The sequence below is a fragment of the Struthio camelus genome, chromosome 27 (genome assembly GCF_040807025.1).
Source record: "Struthio camelus isolate bStrCam1 chromosome 27, bStrCam1.hap1, whole genome shotgun sequence".
Classification (NCBI taxonomy): Eukaryota; Metazoa; Chordata; class Aves; order Struthioniformes; family Struthionidae; genus Struthio; species Struthio camelus.
Genome location: NC_090968.1, coordinates 4,683,121 through 4,700,524, shown reverse-complemented (window position 1 = coordinate 4,700,524; position 17,404 = coordinate 4,683,121). Strand labels below are relative to the sequence as shown.

Below are 17,404 nucleotides of genomic sequence, written 5' to 3'. Positions count from 1 at the left end.
AGATGCAGTGACAGACTTTCAAAGCTAGAGCAAGTAGACACAAATTTAAAAAAAAAAGGGGGGGGGGGAGGGGCACTTTTTGGGCATTCAGACCTCTTCTTTCGTTTTGCTAAATGTGATGTGGCCTGCCTGTGGGGATTCCAGATTCTAGTGTGGTGCTAATATCTACCTTTCAAAATGTATTATTTAATTTATTTTTTAAAATATTAGAGCATCCAAAATCAGTCAACCACCTTGTGATTAAAACTGTTGAATTCAATATCTGTCTCTCAGATTAAATGTCTCACAGATTAAATCCCAACCAAAAGCTGGCTATGAAATTATACATGTCCATCTAGCAGGACAGCTGACCAATGGAATTGTGTGGAGAAAGACGCTTCAGAGAGGAAGTTTTTCTGTGTAACTGCAGATACTTCCTAAAAGCCTGGAGATGAGAGGGAAAGACAGACAGTTCTTTCAACACTGGGTCACAAAGTATGCTATCTCTTTCACATAAAGTGAAAAGCAGTTAAAGAAGAAGTTACATGCAGTTATGGAGTTGCATATGAACAGCATAGACGTGAGACCGATCCTAGTAAAGATTTTTCTTTGTTTGCAGCTAGGGATAAGTCTGAGAGAGCTTTTGGCATGAGCTTCGTGAAGTTGATGAATGCAGATGGAACAACATTGCAGGATGGCAAACACAACTTGATTGTTTATAAGGTAGCTTGGGCATTTGCAATCTTCATTTCTATTTAAGTAGCCAGAAAAACTCTTGGCTAACTTCTTTCCTAACAACACAAATTCTATTGCACCGGTGCAGAGATTCTTAATATTTTGCAGGATAATGGGGCAGTAATTTTTTTTTTGTAAGTCACTGACAGCTCTAGGTTCACTGGTTTTCTGACTGCAGGGACACAAATCTGTTACATCCTTATATGTATGTGCATCTGCATGGAATGTTTTTGTCTAGCATCATTCATCTAGACCATGTGCAAGAAGTGGGCCTGGTGAACACCTGTTTTGTAGGATCAGTATCTGACCAGAAGAGAGACATGGTGTCTTTAATCACAGTAACAGGAAAAAGTTAATGCCTTGCTGCAGGAACCTACAAAGTGACAAAGAACTGATTTTTGTGGCTTGAATGACTCCGTAAAAGAGCTTAATTCATTGGCTATATGGGCAGCTTTCATTTGCTAAAGTTAGATGCCCAAACAGACAATGTGAATAAATAACTATAGACATGGAAACATGTTTAAAGCCCTCCCTGGCTGTCACTGTGTTGAAGTGTGTTATGGTATTAGTGTGTCTGCAGATGAGTACTGCAAGAGGTCAGATAAGGTATGATCAAAGTGTAGGATAACCCTTGTCCTTGCTATGTTCAACCAACAGGGTGATAACAAGAAAATGGAAGATGCTAAATGCTATTTAACTCTTCCTTGTACAAAAATGGAGATGGAGGAGAAGGAGGTTCCCTCAGGGAAAAATCTGCACCATCTAGCTACCTTCACACCCACAAAAGACAGTACAAAGGACAGTTTCCAGATTGCTACTCTGATCTGCTCCACCAAGCTCACCCAGAATGGTAGGTCTTGCATTAGCACCCTGCTAGTACTACGCTGTATGTTTGATGAAGTAAGAGAGCACTTTCTTTACCCAGAAGCTTGCCTGGATTGCACAGCATGTGGACATACCCCTTTAGCTTTAATCTTGATGCTTCTTGTGTGTCAGTATTGCCTGTACAAACTATAAGATGTTTATACAGCCACTGCGGACCATGTCACAGAGATGTTGTACCCGAACTGCATATGTTAAATCTAACAATTTTGTCACCCTGTATAGAAACGTCACTGACAGTGTAAATGTGTTTTTAGATTCCTTTAAATTAAAGGCTACTTATCTTCTTACCTCTGCCTGTTAAGAGTGTAGCAATTAGAACTGATCTCTTCAGCGTGTTGTTATGCAATAAATCTGCTCTGCATACAGCCAAAGTGGCCAAATTAAAGGGTTTGTATATATGTGAGTGAATATATTTTATGCTCATAAATGATGCGAGATGTCAATGAGTTAAGGCACCCAGTGTAGCTCAGCTTTTGGTGTGACATAATCTGTGACTTTGGGAAAGAGCCATGTGAAAATTGACCCCCAGCTGTAGCTCCATCAGCATGTATCTACATAGCTGCTGGAGATGGGCATCAACTGCTCTGTTTGTTCTCCCCTTCCCTCCACTCCCCCCCCCCCACCCCACACATATACTATATTTCTGAATATGACGTTCTTTGCCAAGGCTGTATATTTCGCATGTATTCTTAAGTTCAAAGGTAGTAAATGAGTTTAGTTGCAGACCGCCGTTGGTGTACATCTTTCATTAACTTGGAGATGTGTGTGAACTGCTGAACTACTTTGAAAGCCTCAACTGTAGTCTGTACCTAAACTTGAGGTCCTGAGATAGCCTGGAACTATGATAAACAGTCTTGAGCTTAATGTATTTTATACAAGTTGTTTAAATTATAATTTGAAGAAACATCTCCAAGAGGCTACTCTGAAGTAAACACAGAGCATTTGTCAGAAAAGTCGTGCACCATAATAAGTTTCCCAGCTTGAGGTATCTTCTCTTGAGTGAACGAAAAGCCTGCAGAATTGTCTACCAAATGGCTTAGGTTATAAAATCACACCAAGGTTTTCCATTAATAGCAAAATTAACTTTCTTGCAAAGACAAAAAGAGCCATCTCAAGGTAATGTTCTGTACGTTGCAGTGTGGCTTTTTCTAGGCTGAATCTAAATATAACCTCTAGTACTTTATTGTCCTGCAACCATTAGAGGAAGTCAGCTGTTCTGTTGTGATTTGTTTCTAATTGCTGGCGTTCTGTCCTTGCTAGTTGACCTGCTAGGTTTGTTGAACTGGCGTTCTAACTCTCAGAACATAGCCCACAACCTAAAGAAGCTAATGGAGGTGGAAGGAGGAGAAATTGTAAAGGTATGTATAGAGATCTGAGTCATCTTGTTATGCAGACACTTACATATGTGCTTGACGTTAACCTTGAAGGATTATAGTTGTGCTGTATCCAAAAGCTCTGTATGTAAATTAGGACAGCTATTATTCTAGCTGCTGAGCGACAGGAGAACAAAAAGATATCCTTTGGCCCAGGATCTCTCTTTAATGGAATTCATCTGCATAGAAGTTTGATGTTTCCAGGATCAGGGAGTGATCCCTCACTTTTCCTTGCATTCTTACCAAACAAAAAAAAAAAAAAGGGGGGGAGGGGGATGGGGGAAGGAGATGCCTGCAAAGCCCAACTGTTAGTTTTCAATAGTGGCTCTGAGCCTCCTCTGTGAATAGGTCCTGCTGTGCTAGGAACAGAATGCAGAGAAGGCCCAAAGAGCTTCTAGTCAGAGTAGCTTGGGGAATAGGCCTGAAATGTGGGGAAGTGGCACAGCACATAGCTTTATGAGGGAGGTAGGAGATGATTTGTTAAGACTTCCTGTGGTTCCAAGTGTGGATCTCTGGGATTATGCAAGGTACAGTTTTACCTGCTTTAACTTCTGAGCAACTAAAGTAAATGCTGCGTATTTGCAAACCAGTGATTACGTAAAATGTCATGCCTTGGTACATTGTATGTGATTGATTAGATCCAGTGCAAGCTGAAACTGTGCATGGACAAAATGAAGCGCCATCAATAGCGCTTTTGTACGGACAGCTACCTTTGCACTTGCACTTCTGTTCTGCAGCAGGGCAGAGAAGACGGTGGGGACATTCAGCTAGATAAGATCCTTCTGCAGCAAAGTTGTTTACCTGCAGCATTCCTTCTGGCCTTGCTCCTATAACTAGGAGAATAGCTTGGCAGTCATGACCAGCATGTAAATGAATGCAGTACTAAGATCCTGTTTCAAAATGCACTTTCATGTGCAACTTTAACAATTCAACTGGGCTAGGCCAAAAGGGGAAAAAGAGTCCAAAAGAGCAGGCTCTTGTGCAGGATTCCAGTAGCAGTAGTCTCTTCCCACCCTTCTAGTATTTTCTTTCTCTAGTTTTTGCAAGACACCCTTGATGCGCTTTTCAACATAATGATGGAAATGTCAGACAATGAAACCTATGACTTCCTTGTGTTTGATGCACTGGTGAGTGACTTTTTTCTGTGGATTTAGAGTATCTGTTTTTAAGTCCCATTTTCAGTCTTTTCATGCTGCTTGCTTCCATTGAATAGGTGAATTGGTACTTCATTCTGAGAAACAGGTTATATTTAGATATTCTTTTAAGGCATTTTCACGTATTTTCAGGAGCTAGGACTGAGATATGCCATGACCGTTTTAATGACCACAATGAGAATAATAAGCATTTACATAAACAGGTAATTTCTTCAGATAATTTTCTCATCAAGGCAATTTGCAAAAGAGAAAGGCAGTATTATCTCTCTGAAGCACAAAGGGAAATGATTTGCCCAGGCTCACAGTGGAGGGTTTGTTGGTATGGTGGGAACAGAACCCTTATATACCCTAAGCTCTACCCCAATGCTTATGCAATACGGGTCAGTGCTTCCCTGAACCTTTACGGAAGGATTGTAATAAATGAGCAAAAGACTTCACAAAGAGTTTGCTGCTTCTTTAGAGAGGCTGCTTAACATGTGTTTGAAAGGCACTACTTTGATGTGCAGCACAATAAGGAAGTTGTATGCTTGATGCTGCTCAACAAGTATGTACTCAGCAGTTTAGGGAGAAACATGAAGTCAGATGTAAGCAGCTGACATTGGTGGTGAGGGTGAATACAGGGAGACAGAATGTCCTTGCTCTAATACGTTTCATTGTGTAGTAGCAGAATTAGGAGTGCTATAGACCTCATGTGGATTCATTTTTGAGTATAAATGACGAGAACTTTTTTTCTTTTCTTTATCCCGATCCCAGCAGCTCTGTGCCTACTTAATCCTATGCTGTGGCAGTAATCACATAATGACTGCAGGTAGTGCCACTTCCTATATCACCATTGTCACTTCAAGGAGCAGCTGCCTTATTTTCTAAGACTTCCTGTCTAAATGCCGATGTAACCTATCTACCTTCTGTCTGAGAAATGATGTGGTTGCACACCACAGTATTTAGTCGCTATTAGAATGTGAACAACACTATCTGTAACGTTAATGCTATTGAGGGGAAAAAAAAGTACAGTGAGCTAGCAAAACAGACAACCTGATTAGAGACTGAGTTATGCTGCGGTTAGTTAAAGGTTGTGCAGCTCTATACATCTGTTTCTTTTTGAATTTTTGGCAGGTATTTATTATTTCTTTGATCGGAGACATCAAGTTCCAGCATTTTAACCCTGTACTTGAAACTTACATTTACAAGCACTTCAGTGCAACCCTGGCGTATGTGTAAGTATGGGTAACCACAAACCCACAGGGTACCTTCACAGGCGTTATGTCTCACTGATGCTTTTGGTAAACTGCACTGATACAGTAACAGCAGCAGAGACTGCATGAGAATGTGTAGCTGTGTGTTCCACCTTATTCTTGCCTCCTTTCAGGAGAGAAAAACCCCTGTAACTACCTACTGTAAGAAATTTTTATTGTCAGAGTTTTCTGTAAGAGAAGATAATACAGTCATGGAAAATCCTTTATCAGTCTGTGTGATTCAGACCCTTCCAAAGTCTAGTCTCTGTTCTTTGTGTGGTAAAATCATCTTCATGCTTTGCAGCCTGGTTTCATATAGAAAACAAGGTTACTGCAGTCAGTCTGTGTACATCTCTCCCATATCACTCTTGAGTACTTTGGTCTGATATTGCTGCTGAAAAATTTGGGATGGGGGAATTTATGGCTATGTGCAGAAGGTAATGGAAAATACTGTTACTCAGTTTTGGGGAGGTGGGGAAATTTGTTGACCACGGAATATATGAGAAGTCATGTCTGATAGGTACTGCTTCTCATGGAGCTGCTTTGACTTGTCAGCCCAACCCTTTTTAAGTACTTTGAGCAGAAGAAAGTTTGAAATAGTACAATCTGTATACTCAGTGCTACAGTCTTAAGTGCATGTTTGAGTAGGGTCATGGGGAGGAGAACCGGAAACCATACATGGCTGAAATGGTAGGCACGACGTTGTCATTAATGATAGCAGAGAAAGGTGTTTGCCCCTACTGTCTGCCTACAACAAGGCAGGTGGTTGAGGCCACAGAGTTCAGAAAAGTGCTAATATCAGTGTGGGGTTTAAACATGGAGATTACATTTCTACAATGAAACTCTCTCACATAGGCTCTCATTTGTTAAAAGAAACTTGCAGTTCTTCACATCCAGATGTGTGGGCATAGCCAGTGGGAGTAGTTCTGTTTCCCTGTAGCATTTTCATCTATGGATCTCAAAGCAATTTAAAAATTCAGCTGACGATCACTAGCCCTGTTTTATAAGGGAAGGGAAAAGAGTTGATGCACAGAATTTGATTAGATACTTGTTAAAACTTAGTCCTGTTAGTTCCCCTGTTGACTTCACGTGCTTGAAAGTGAGGCATTTAAGTGCTACACCAAATCATGGCTTACATGTCCAAAGGTACCCAGGATGTTGATGAAGAAGCCAGGAGTAACATCCGGATCTCTTGGCTTCCAGCCCTTGTCCTTGTTCTAGGGGCCCTCAACCCAAAGGTCATTACTGTCACGGTAGCAGGAAACTAAAAAGTTAAAACTGAGTCCAGTAGGGAGGACAAAACCAAAAAACAAACTTCCTTTCCCCTCTAAAATCTCTCTGTGTTTTTACTAATACACATGAATTCCCACCCTGAACATTCAGCCTCTTCTAGTGATTGCTGTCAACCTAAAGAGAAATCTCTGGGTAAACACAATATGACAAAGGTCTGTAGTCCTCTCTTCCTGGGTTGCTTTCTTCCCTGCCCTAGCTGCGCAATCACTGCTTGTGTGTGGTTTCTTCTCCCGATAGCCTGTGGAAGAAGATTCATCATTCTTCTTTCTCTCTACTATAAATAAACCTCTTTGTCTGATTAATGGGCACGCTGTGTCTTAGCTTTGTCATTCCCTTGCCTTGCTTTCCAGCTTGGCTTGCTAACGTGATATCTGCTTAACACCAAGTGGACTAGAATATTAGGTAGTGCCCTTCGTGTGCTCCTCATGCCAAAATTTGACCAAGCAAATTGGATGCTGGCAAGGTGGCAAATAGAGCAAGCAAGAGCAAAATCTGTTGTATACTCAGCTATCACTCATACACCACTTTGGATGCTGTGAGTTGTTTAATAAAGAGAAGAGGGTTTTGCCTGAATATTAACTGCCAGAGTTCTCACTGCCCTTCTGATAAAGGGCTGTACGATCCTGAGCTTCTGTTTGGGCAGAGACCAGACAGCAACTAATAATAATGTACTCATGCAGCTTCTGTCCACACTTCTCAAAGCACTCAGTAAATATTCCTTCAAAAGCCCTCTCTGCTCCACATAAATTTTTTCCTTTGTGCATATGAGGATGCTAACATATGGAGAAGGTGTGGGCCCACTTAAGTAGTAGAGGGTTTTCCAGCCTCCATTCATTTTAGAGAAGATGAAAAACAGATCAAGAAGCTGGAATTTGTAGATGCAGTTGACAGCTGTGGTTTGGGCTAGATATCTGGGAATTCATGAATTGGTTTTGAAAATCTGGTACTGCATGAAGCCCGAGGCTTCAGAAAGAAGTAAATGTGAACAGGAATCCCTGCCGTTATCTGAACATCGGATTGTGGTTCATCTCTGGAATAAGGAAACTAGACTTTTACAGCAAAATTTAACTGTGGCTATATTTATTCTTTACTTTCAAAGGAAACTCACCAAAGTGCTGAACTGTTATGTGGGAAACGCGGATGACTCCAGCAAGACAGAATTGCTCTTTGCTGCTCTGAAAGCCTTGAAGTACTTATTCCGATTCATCGTTCAGTCACGAATATTGTACCTGAGGTGAGGCAAAGGTCCTTGCCATCCTTATTTTGCCTCCTTTTGGAAGTCAGTGGAGTAGCTTCCAGAGTTACTTCCAATCAGCACCACTGTGGAGGATGTTCTTCAGCCTATCCTTCATCCTCGAGTTATCAAGAAGTGTGTCCTTCTACCCTTTGTCCATAGCTGGAGACAAAAAGATGAGTGAAGATTGAATTGCTTAATTCGAAGAGGAGAATCCGTTTAGTTATCTGCAACATGCTATAAGCTGCATAGTGTTCTGCTGAAAAGGAACCTGTTGCTTCATTAAAAATACAAAAAAAGGAATGACTTCCTTTTTAAAAAAACTTACGCGTTCTGAAAGACTTCTCAAGGTGTACTACTTAAAAAGCAACAATACTTTCAAATATCCTGAAGAAAACTACTCTATTGAGTGGTGTCAGAGAATGACTCCCATAGATACTATCTTCTTCAAAGGGAAGATGTGTGCAGTGCCTTCTCTCATTTTCCTTGAGCTTTTTGCATCAGACAAATGCAGTTTGAGGTGCTGGCAGTGCCTCAGTTCTAACTTTTCTAACTGCAGTTAGAAAAGTGCAGCTTTTCACTTAAAACAGGATTTCAGCAGGAAATTACTGCTGCAGTAACAGCAGAATCCCACAACGCCATTACACTCGTTCCTTTGTAGAAGGAAATTGCTTTAAGATGCTATTCCAAAGGACAAAATTGTCTCAGCTACTGTGACACTATTCCTAGCCTAAATTTACATGTGCAACTAGCTCTTTCTGTTCTCTGTAGGTTTTATGGGAAAAGTGAAGATGGGGATGAATTTAATGATGCAATACGCAAGCTGTTCCTCTCCTTCAATGTCCTCATGGACCGGCCTTTAGAGGAGGCTGTCAAGATTAAGGTATGCATAATTTGCAGGGAGAGGTAACGTTTCTTTTTAGATCAGTTGATCAGCTGGAGGTTAGGTAGAGTGACAAGCTTTGAGATACGCAAACCCACTGAGATGAGTTTTATCTAAAACAGACAGTCAGCAGGATTCAATGAACTGTGTGTGGCAGGAAAACAGTATTTAAACCCCAAAATTTATCAAATAAAGATGAGAGCTTTTTATCCATTCCATAACTGTAGCTTAGCTCCCTGCAGCAATTCCTAGGATGAAAGCTAACAACCAGCCAAGATGTAACATAGTGCAGTTTGGAAGATAGTTTAGCCAGTGGCACAAGCTTCAGAGTGAAGGAGATGGAAATGTTAGGCCACTGCAATAATCAACATAACTTAGGGAATGACAAGCCAAGTGGCTCATAAATGTGTCTTAGATTTTGTAATTCATTGTTTTTCTGGTGAGGCCTGGAGTATGGGCCTTCTGTCTGGGCTCTGAGAAGGAACAGAACGGCCATGCGATGAGGCCTCTGGATTGCTTTATTTCAGTTCTTTCAGCAAACATACCTTTCTCTGTTTGCAGGAAAGATTGATTCTAAACTCTTTTTAATTAGTGTTTGGGTGATTTAAAGCCCAATTTTGATTCTTGTGCAATAAGAGTTCCTGCTGGCAGCAAACATGGAGCAATAAAGTAAATAGGAGAACACCTCTCTGCAGCATCACCCAGAGACCTTTAGTTGCTGTTGCACACAGGTACCTGGATGCTGCGCTGATAAAAGCCAAACTAGTACCTAGATAACTTATTACTGGGTACACAGACGATGCTAAAGTATACAGAACACTAAGTCAATTTAATTAACTAGGGCTTTTCATGTCAGACTACAAGGAGCTTAATCCCTGGAATTGCAGGATGTTTGCAAAAACTAAAGAACTTGGCAAGGAATCCTTCCTCCTTCACCTTTTCCACTCTGCACTGCAGATATGGGATTGCTGGAGGCTCTTTGGATGTGTAAATTTTGTCCTGAGCCAGTTCTCTACGGATATCTGCATATTAGCTCTTAACAAAGCTAGATTTGCCATGGGTCATGTGAGCTATGTGTGTTGTTGTTGAGGCTTTACGGATGAACCAGCTAATCTAACTGTTTCCATTTGTTCTCTGTTCTTTTTTTTTCTTGCAGGGTGCAGCTTTAAAGTACTTGCCAAGTATTATAAATGATGTCAAACTAGTATTTGACCCTGTTGAGCTCAGGTATATTAAGTTTATTTGTCTTCCAAATCAAACTCATCTGTTGGGAAGTATTTTGGAAACTTTCTTAAAACCAGCCACTGTGATTATGACATGATGATGCACATGCTGCATGAATTTGAGGAAGCTGTTTGCAGGGCTTTGGAGGACGTCAGTTTAGTTCAAAGGAATCGATGCATTTCAACTGTACTTTCTTATGAACTTTGAGATTTTGTTCAAAAACAAAATTTTGAGAACTCAGAAGCCGTATCATGAAAGACCATACAAGTTTTCATCAATTCTTAATCATTACTTCTGAGGCAAATCCAAATGTGTGGCTAAGGCTGGATCTTTGTTGTAATTGTTCAGGAAACAACAACATTGTGGCTTGCTCCTCGTCACTGTTTATAGCTTTGCCTAGAACCTCTGTTCCAACGTCTCCTTGTTCTGGCACAAATAATTTGCTAGTAAGCAGCAGACAGACAGCAAATGTATGTGGAATTTAATTTAATGGAATTCTAGGATTAAAATGAGCAATCACTCTTGATGAGAGGGGCATCTGGAAGGATATGCTCTTGACATCATATGTAACAGTGTTTCAAGTTTCAGCAGCGCTGTATTGAAGCTTTGCAAAATTGTGCTTGCCCATTGTATATACGTATGATTGTTTTATGTTAGCCATAAAGAGTAGGTAGATAGTATTCCCAATGCATAAGCTTGTGTGTCTTGTGATGCAAGCTTCATTTTGCAGTTTCTGAATACTGTTTGGTTTTAGTGCGAGTCCCTCTATTAAGGGAATGAAACGTCAGGCTCCATAGTAATTGGCCTGTGGACCACTTGAAGGTGACATGTCAACAAAGTGACAAAAATGCTTGACTTGCCCAGATGCAGGAGAGTGTGAGTGTAGAAGGTATCACACTGGGTAAAAACGCTGACCATCTGCTTTATGGTTTGCATGCTAGCATCCTCTTCAGCAAGTTTATCCAAAGTATTCCTGACAACCAGTTAGTTCGGCAGAAGCTAAACTGCATGACCAAGATAGTGGAGAGTGACCTGTTTAAACAATCTGGTAAGTAACAAATTGCAGTCTTTGGGTTCTGTCTGGAGCCATATGCCTTTACAAACAAAAACGTCTTTCAAGTTCACATGTCCTTGAAGTCATCATTGGTACTCTTACCTTTAAATCCATATTTAAAATTCTTCCTTGCTGTGGTGGTTGCAAAATGATACCAGAACTGGAACAACCAGTCTGTTGTTGTTGTTGTTCTGTGTTTATGTAGCGCCTAGGATCAGTAGGATCCTGATCCAATATATGTCTTTAGAAAGAGATAGGAGGAGAGACAGAGCTATTCGATGCAACATATACAATTACAGGTTATTTGCGTCCCTTCTAGTCTGTCAAGAGTAACTCAGGTGGATTTAAGCATGCATTTTGGTGACCAAGATAAAGTCAAGCAGAAAGTCATCATATAGGGCCTATGTAAATTGAATGCTGAAGAGCACTCTGAGACCAACGAGTTGTGGCGCTCCGTTTCATTTTTTTTAGAATGCAGAGATGCTCTTCTTCCTCTACTAATAGACCAGCTAAGTGGCCAATTGGATGACAATTCAAACAAGCCTGACCATGAGGCCTGCTCACAGCTACTTAGCAACGTTCTTGAAGTCCTAGATCGAAAAGATGTGGTGAGTGTGAACTATGAGGGGTGGAAATTGAGGATAATTCTTCTTTTGAGAAGTTATGGCAAAGAACTGTTCTCGACTTATGCTTTATAGAGTTACGAAGTTCAGATGTTTACAGAAATTGTGTTGTATTGCCATGCACTACTTTGCATCTCATTACAGATAAATCAGCTGTGCCTAAAGGGCAGCAGTGCAAAGGTTGAATCAATGGCTACCACTGCAGTACAAGAAGCAATTGCAGTCCTTGTTATGGACCAAAATATTACTCCCAGTTGCTTTGGTGACTAGTAGAATTACTTGGAACAAGTCATCTAAATATTTAGTTTGTTTTCCTCTGTTATGAAATAGGAACAACGCTCATTATTAAGTTAGGAGAATGCACAATCACCCATGGTGCTGGACATGGATGGAAATTGATTCTACGCTGCTTTGAAAAGAACAGTTGGAACTGAATAACTGTTCAGGGCAAACAACCGCCAAATCAAGGTGCCAGGTTCAGGTTAGCTCTGCCAGGGTGAACTAAAACAACAGATCAGTACAGATCAGTTATACTAGCTCTTCACCAAGTGTAAACCTGCAGTATTTGAATCAATTGCTAATATGTAGGAAGCCCCCTTTTGGCCCCCCTCTGGCAGCAGCTAGCCACGGTCAGGACAGTCCTCCCAATGAAGGAGTTCTCTGTAGAACAGTTCATATTAAGAATCGTCTCAAATTGTCCTTGCTGAATATCTCCAGGGGCCCACTGCTGTCCACATCCAGCTGATCATGGAGCGCTTGCTAAGGAGAATAAACCGCACAGTGATTGGAATGAGCAGGCAGTCTCCACACATTGTGAGAACCTTTTACTTCAGATATTACCTTTTTAATCTCTTGCTATTACACTTTGTTATGGTACAGTTTATTCTCTGGGGAATTTCAATGTGTTGCAGTACCTTCTGAAATAATCTTTCTGCTTCCTGCAGTGTTTCTGTGCCACTAAGCATGGCTTTTGGTGGTTTTCTGGGAACAGGTATATTAAAGTACAAATTGTCCTACTGCAGCAGCAGCAGTTTGAACTGAGCCATAGTTGACTGGGATTTCAGATTGCCTTTGGCCCCTATGCATAGAGAACTTGGTTTCATCCCAGCTTCTAATACACAAGAAATAATACACAACTTTTTTGGCCAAAAAGATGCACGTTTGCTCTCTTTGCTAAAACAGGGTTAAAAGGATGAGACATCTCTTAAGTTGCATTTCTAACTCTATGGTGTGGCACCATGCTTAGAAGGTGTAGGAAAATCTGTGTATCCTAATCCACACCGTGCTTAGCGTTCAGAAAAATAGAAAAATAATACTTAAGTAACGTTCTATGTATTTATTTTTAATGGCACAAAGGTCAAGTCAGTGCTAATACCAGTATATCATCCATATATGTAAGTATATTCCATTGCTTGAAAGGTATCTTTTTCTTGCAAGCTGTGATCCTTGGGGAAAAACAAAGTTAATCCCAGGCTTCATACTTGAAATTCAGCAAGTCTTTACTGGTTAGGGCTAGAGGAGAAAACAGTTACACAAAGTGATGTCAGGACATAGATCAGCAGGATTTTGGTTTCTGATATTTGATTAGGCTGAACCCTGAAAGCACATGCTATACTTTGAGCTTATGATGCTTAACACAGAAAAATAATCAAATGTTTTGTTTTATTTCTATTCTAGGGTATTTTTGTGGCCTGCATGACAGCTATCATGAGACAGATGGATGATTTCCATTACAGCCATTACATCAATACTTTCAAAACTAGGCAGGACATTGTTGTAAGTCAGCCTTGCTGGGGGGATTAGCTCAGTCCATAAAGAATTGCTCTCTGCTTCTGAAAGGTCATTTCAAGTTACTGTATTCCATTTTGAGTGATTATACTGCATTTGTCAGCAGTGAGTTATGGGCACCTAATGCCACAGTCATTAGGGATATATTCACATCACCCCTGCTGGGTACACAGGCTGGCTGTTGCTGACTCAGTAGAGCCTGAGATTAGCATTTGTAGCATTGAGTGAAAAACATGTTTAATGGCTCTTTAAGTCAGCACAAGTAAAAGGTCAGAGACCAGAAGAGTGAATGAAGATGAAAGGGAAGAGAGTTCATTTTCCCATTTTTTTCCTTCTTTATCTTTGTGCCCCTGTTTTGTTTATCTACCCCGTTTTTATTTTTTCCTCTCTAGGGTTTAATTAAGAGATTGGAAAGCTTTTAAAAAGACATTTAAGCTAAAGAGAAGATGGCAAGTGTGAAAGAAAATCTATATTAATTTCTAAAAACAGGGAAGTATTCTTTTAATAAATGAATGAGATAGTAGCCAAAAACCAAAATTCGAATTTCCGTTCAAACCAAAGAGCTGAGTGTCCTGCTTCAGTTGACAGCAATGCAGATTAGAAACATGTTAGAAGTCCTGTACAATTCACATTCCCAAAGGCTTTCAGTATGAAACTAATTAAAACATTAGGTTATGATGGGGGCAGTGGGCTTAAGAACTGACTAGTACGTCTAGATTTGTCTCAAACTGCCCAGAAAAAGTCAGAACCAAAAATTGTGTTTATGCAAGTCTCCAAAGCATGACGCAGCAACTGTTCTGGCTTTTTTTTTTTTTTTTTTTTTTCCTCCTAGCTGTGCAACTTAGATGTACTTGCTTATTTAAATACTGGCTGGGGAAGAGCCTGGAGTTGTATTCTTCCAGTACAAGCTAGATCAAACCCACAAGGAGGTGTTTATGGTATATTGTGGATGGCAAGGTGACTACTTTGTTTCCCTGCACAGTTGGAATTGCTTGCAATCTGTTGAGCAACACAGCCACCTGCAGGACACGCACACTTCTCTCACTTCTGTGTCTAAAAGGCTTCTCAGCTGGACAGTCTATAGAAAGCACTCAGTTTTTGTTTAGAATTGCTTTTTATATCACACAATTTTTTGTGACATGCTCGTTAGAAAACAAAAAACAAGTAGATTTAGGAATTTTAGTGGTGTTCATCAAATAAATCAGAAAAAAGGTTTTCAACAGGGTTATGTAGAAATGTTGTATCCATTGGAAGAGTATGAAGAAGGCGAATCTGATAGATTTCAGACAAAGATGGATTCAAGGCAGAATAGAAACAAATTTTATGTTGAGTGGGCCTCAGTTCAGAAATCCGCTTTCCTGAAGGGCAGTTAAGTCAATAGGAAACAAGTATAACTTCAGACCTCGAGGTAAGGTTAAGCAGCTGCTTAAAGCTTTCCCTGGCATGTAAACTAAACTTCAGTCTGAAGTTTACAAGTTGAAGACTTGCCCTGTTTTGCCTTAGTTGTGCATCTTCTAGAGGAATATTTCTTTTAAATTTTATACATATGTGTATATATACAGTTTCTGCAGTAAAACATATCAGGAGAATGAATTATGTAATCATTAAAACCACCTGAACATCTTTTTAAAGAGATACTGGTCCAAAATACCAATTTGCAATCTAATTTTTACCACAGAAGCAAGCCCATATTTGTGGTGTTGTACTACCCATAGAAAGTTGCATTTGATTTTGTTGCAGTAATTGTTTTTATTGCTGTTTATTTTTGTTGTTTATTATTGGCTTTTATTTGGTGTGGTATTTTCAGCCCTGACATTGCGTCTTTACTTGTTTGGTTTAACACTGTTGTAAGTTAATTCTCATCTTCAAGGTGCCCCTTCTCAAGTCCAACCCTTTCCATCAACTCCGATTTAATAATGCCTAAAGGATTTTTACTGAGGCAGCACCAAATGCCTATTTCTCTCCCTACATCAACGTCGCTTGCCAATTCTTTAGAGCAAGCTGTTCAGCTCAATGGACTTGTTCTTTGCTGGTGATCTTTGCAAGGTGGTGATTTCTCAGGTGACCTTCATGTGTTCCTGTTATTTTGAATGCAAATATGCTGTCTTTGCAGAGAACAGAATCCATTTAAATGCTCATAGGTAGCATTTATATCTGTAGAGATCACCTTTTTTTTTGTCTGAAGGTCAATATTATTATCTAATATCACTCTGTCTCTTTTGTCTGTGTGTGTGTATATATACATATACATATATACACGTACATACATATATATATATGTATATATAAATCCTGCAATTCAACCTTACCTTGCCCAAGTCTTAAGGTGTGATAGCTTTATTTGGATCAGTTCTGCATAAGTGAAAACAGTATCTTTTCTACAGTAAAGTTCTAAACCACGTATCTGAACGCATGTTCTTAACAACCCTTGTTAAAAAAAAAAAAAAAAAAAAAGACTAGAAAAGACATAGATAATTGGAGAAGTGACAATGCGTTTTAGAGTTTCATGTTTATAAAAGATGTTGCTTTGGGCTGTTTCACTGTCATCATTCAGACATTTGGAAACAACTCCTCAAATACTGGTTTTGCTTTTTAATCCACTTTTGTGCAGCAGAGCTCCCTGTGCCACAGCTTAATTCAAAACAGTAAAGACAGATTTAATTAAAAAGATTAGATGCCTGTTCTGTGGAATTATTTTTCCTACTGTAATTGGATGTATGAGATGTCAGAAATAATGTAGTTATTGGAATATACTCCCACAATAAAAGATCCTTCTTAGAAGTACTGTGTATTGATTGCTAACCAATGCAATCTCTAATCAATGCAGTTCCACATCTGTATTTTCCTGTATTTTCATGTGGTTAAAGACTACACTCTTCAGCCTAATGGGCTGTGGTTTTTTGTTTTTCTGACAGGACTTCCTGATGGAAACGTTCATTATGTTTAAGGATCTGATTGGAAAAAATGTTTACGCGAGTGACTGGATGGTCATGAATATGATGCAGAGCAGGTATATAGTTGCTGCTATTTTAAGTCCTGTGACTACTTTGGAGTCTTTCTGGCCCTAAAAGTAGGGTGATTCATACTAGCAGTCCTGTACATCGCTTGTGTTATGTAGGCTTATTTTCTTTTACAGGTTCAGGGTGATTTAGATTAGGTTTCGGTAAAGTCTGGTGCCTGAACACTTCTTTGATGGAACTGGAAATCTTTCTTCCGCCCAAAGGCGCACAGTCCAAACCATGAAGTCTTTCATCCAGTTACTTCTTTATCTGCAAAAGAGTGCAACATAAATCAGAGAAGCCCTTTTGGTTTCAGATCTGGGGGAATCACCACCGCTTGGCCAACAAAGCTACAGTGGAGAAGAGGATGATCAAGGGTTTAGTGTGCTGGCATGTACACTGGAACTACCCAGGCTCATCTCTCCCCTCTGCTGTGGGCTTTCTATTTGGCCATGTGTGAGACATTAAGTCTCTCTCACTAAGTCCTTACAGTTTGAAAGCCTTTGACTCACCTGCTGTCTACTCTGATAAATTCCAAAGCGTGGCCAAAGCCTGCTATCCATGACGCAGCAGGGCCTGTATGCCTGCATGTTTAATGTTCCCACAGGTAGTACTGACAGTACAGGGAGTAGAGTGAGGAAACAGGTGTGTAACTGCTGTTTGCTTGGCCCACTCATTGCCTCTTTCTCTCACCATTCATCTTCAAAATGGAGACAGTACTGCTCCATTGTATTGTAGGGGGTGCAATGTGGAAAAGGACATGAAGGTGGCAAGCTATTTGGATGCTTCAGTGTTGAGGATAGGCTAAGCATAGGAGAAACTACCATCTGGAATGACACTGCCTTGTCATAGGGACTGGATGACCCAAAAAGCCTTTCATTTGTTTTACGCCCCCCAGTAAAGGTTTCTTTTGCTCAGAATCAGAGAAATAAGCTTCCGTGAATGTCC

General features: G+C 40.1%; 1 protein-coding gene across 4 annotated transcripts in view; it reads left to right on the top strand.

The window, feature by feature from the left end:
• The window catches only part of DOCK5 (dedicator of cytokinesis 5), a 90,448-nt gene that overhangs the window by 39,355 nt on the left and 33,689 nt on the right, over positions 1–17,404 (top strand). For all 4 annotated transcript variants that reach the window (XM_068920438.1, XM_068920436.1, XM_068920437.1 and 1 more), the window contains 13 exons: positions 599–702; positions 1,372–1,564; positions 2,860–2,957; positions 4,010–4,099; positions 5,240–5,340; positions 7,751–7,885; positions 8,657–8,768; positions 9,925–9,995; positions 10,934–11,040; positions 11,518–11,654; positions 12,387–12,482; positions 13,347–13,445; positions 16,373–16,467. In XM_068920438.1, coding sequence (XP_068776539.1) covers positions 599–702; positions 1,372–1,564; positions 2,860–2,957; positions 4,010–4,099; positions 5,240–5,340; positions 7,751–7,885; positions 8,657–8,768; positions 9,925–9,995; positions 10,934–11,040; positions 11,518–11,654; positions 12,387–12,482; positions 13,347–13,445; positions 16,373–16,467 — 1,438 coding nt within the window. The remainder of the gene's footprint in view (positions 1–598; positions 703–1,371; positions 1,565–2,859; positions 2,958–4,009; positions 4,100–5,239; positions 5,341–7,750; positions 7,886–8,656; positions 8,769–9,924; positions 9,996–10,933; positions 11,041–11,517; positions 11,655–12,386; positions 12,483–13,346; positions 13,446–16,372; positions 16,468–17,404) is intronic.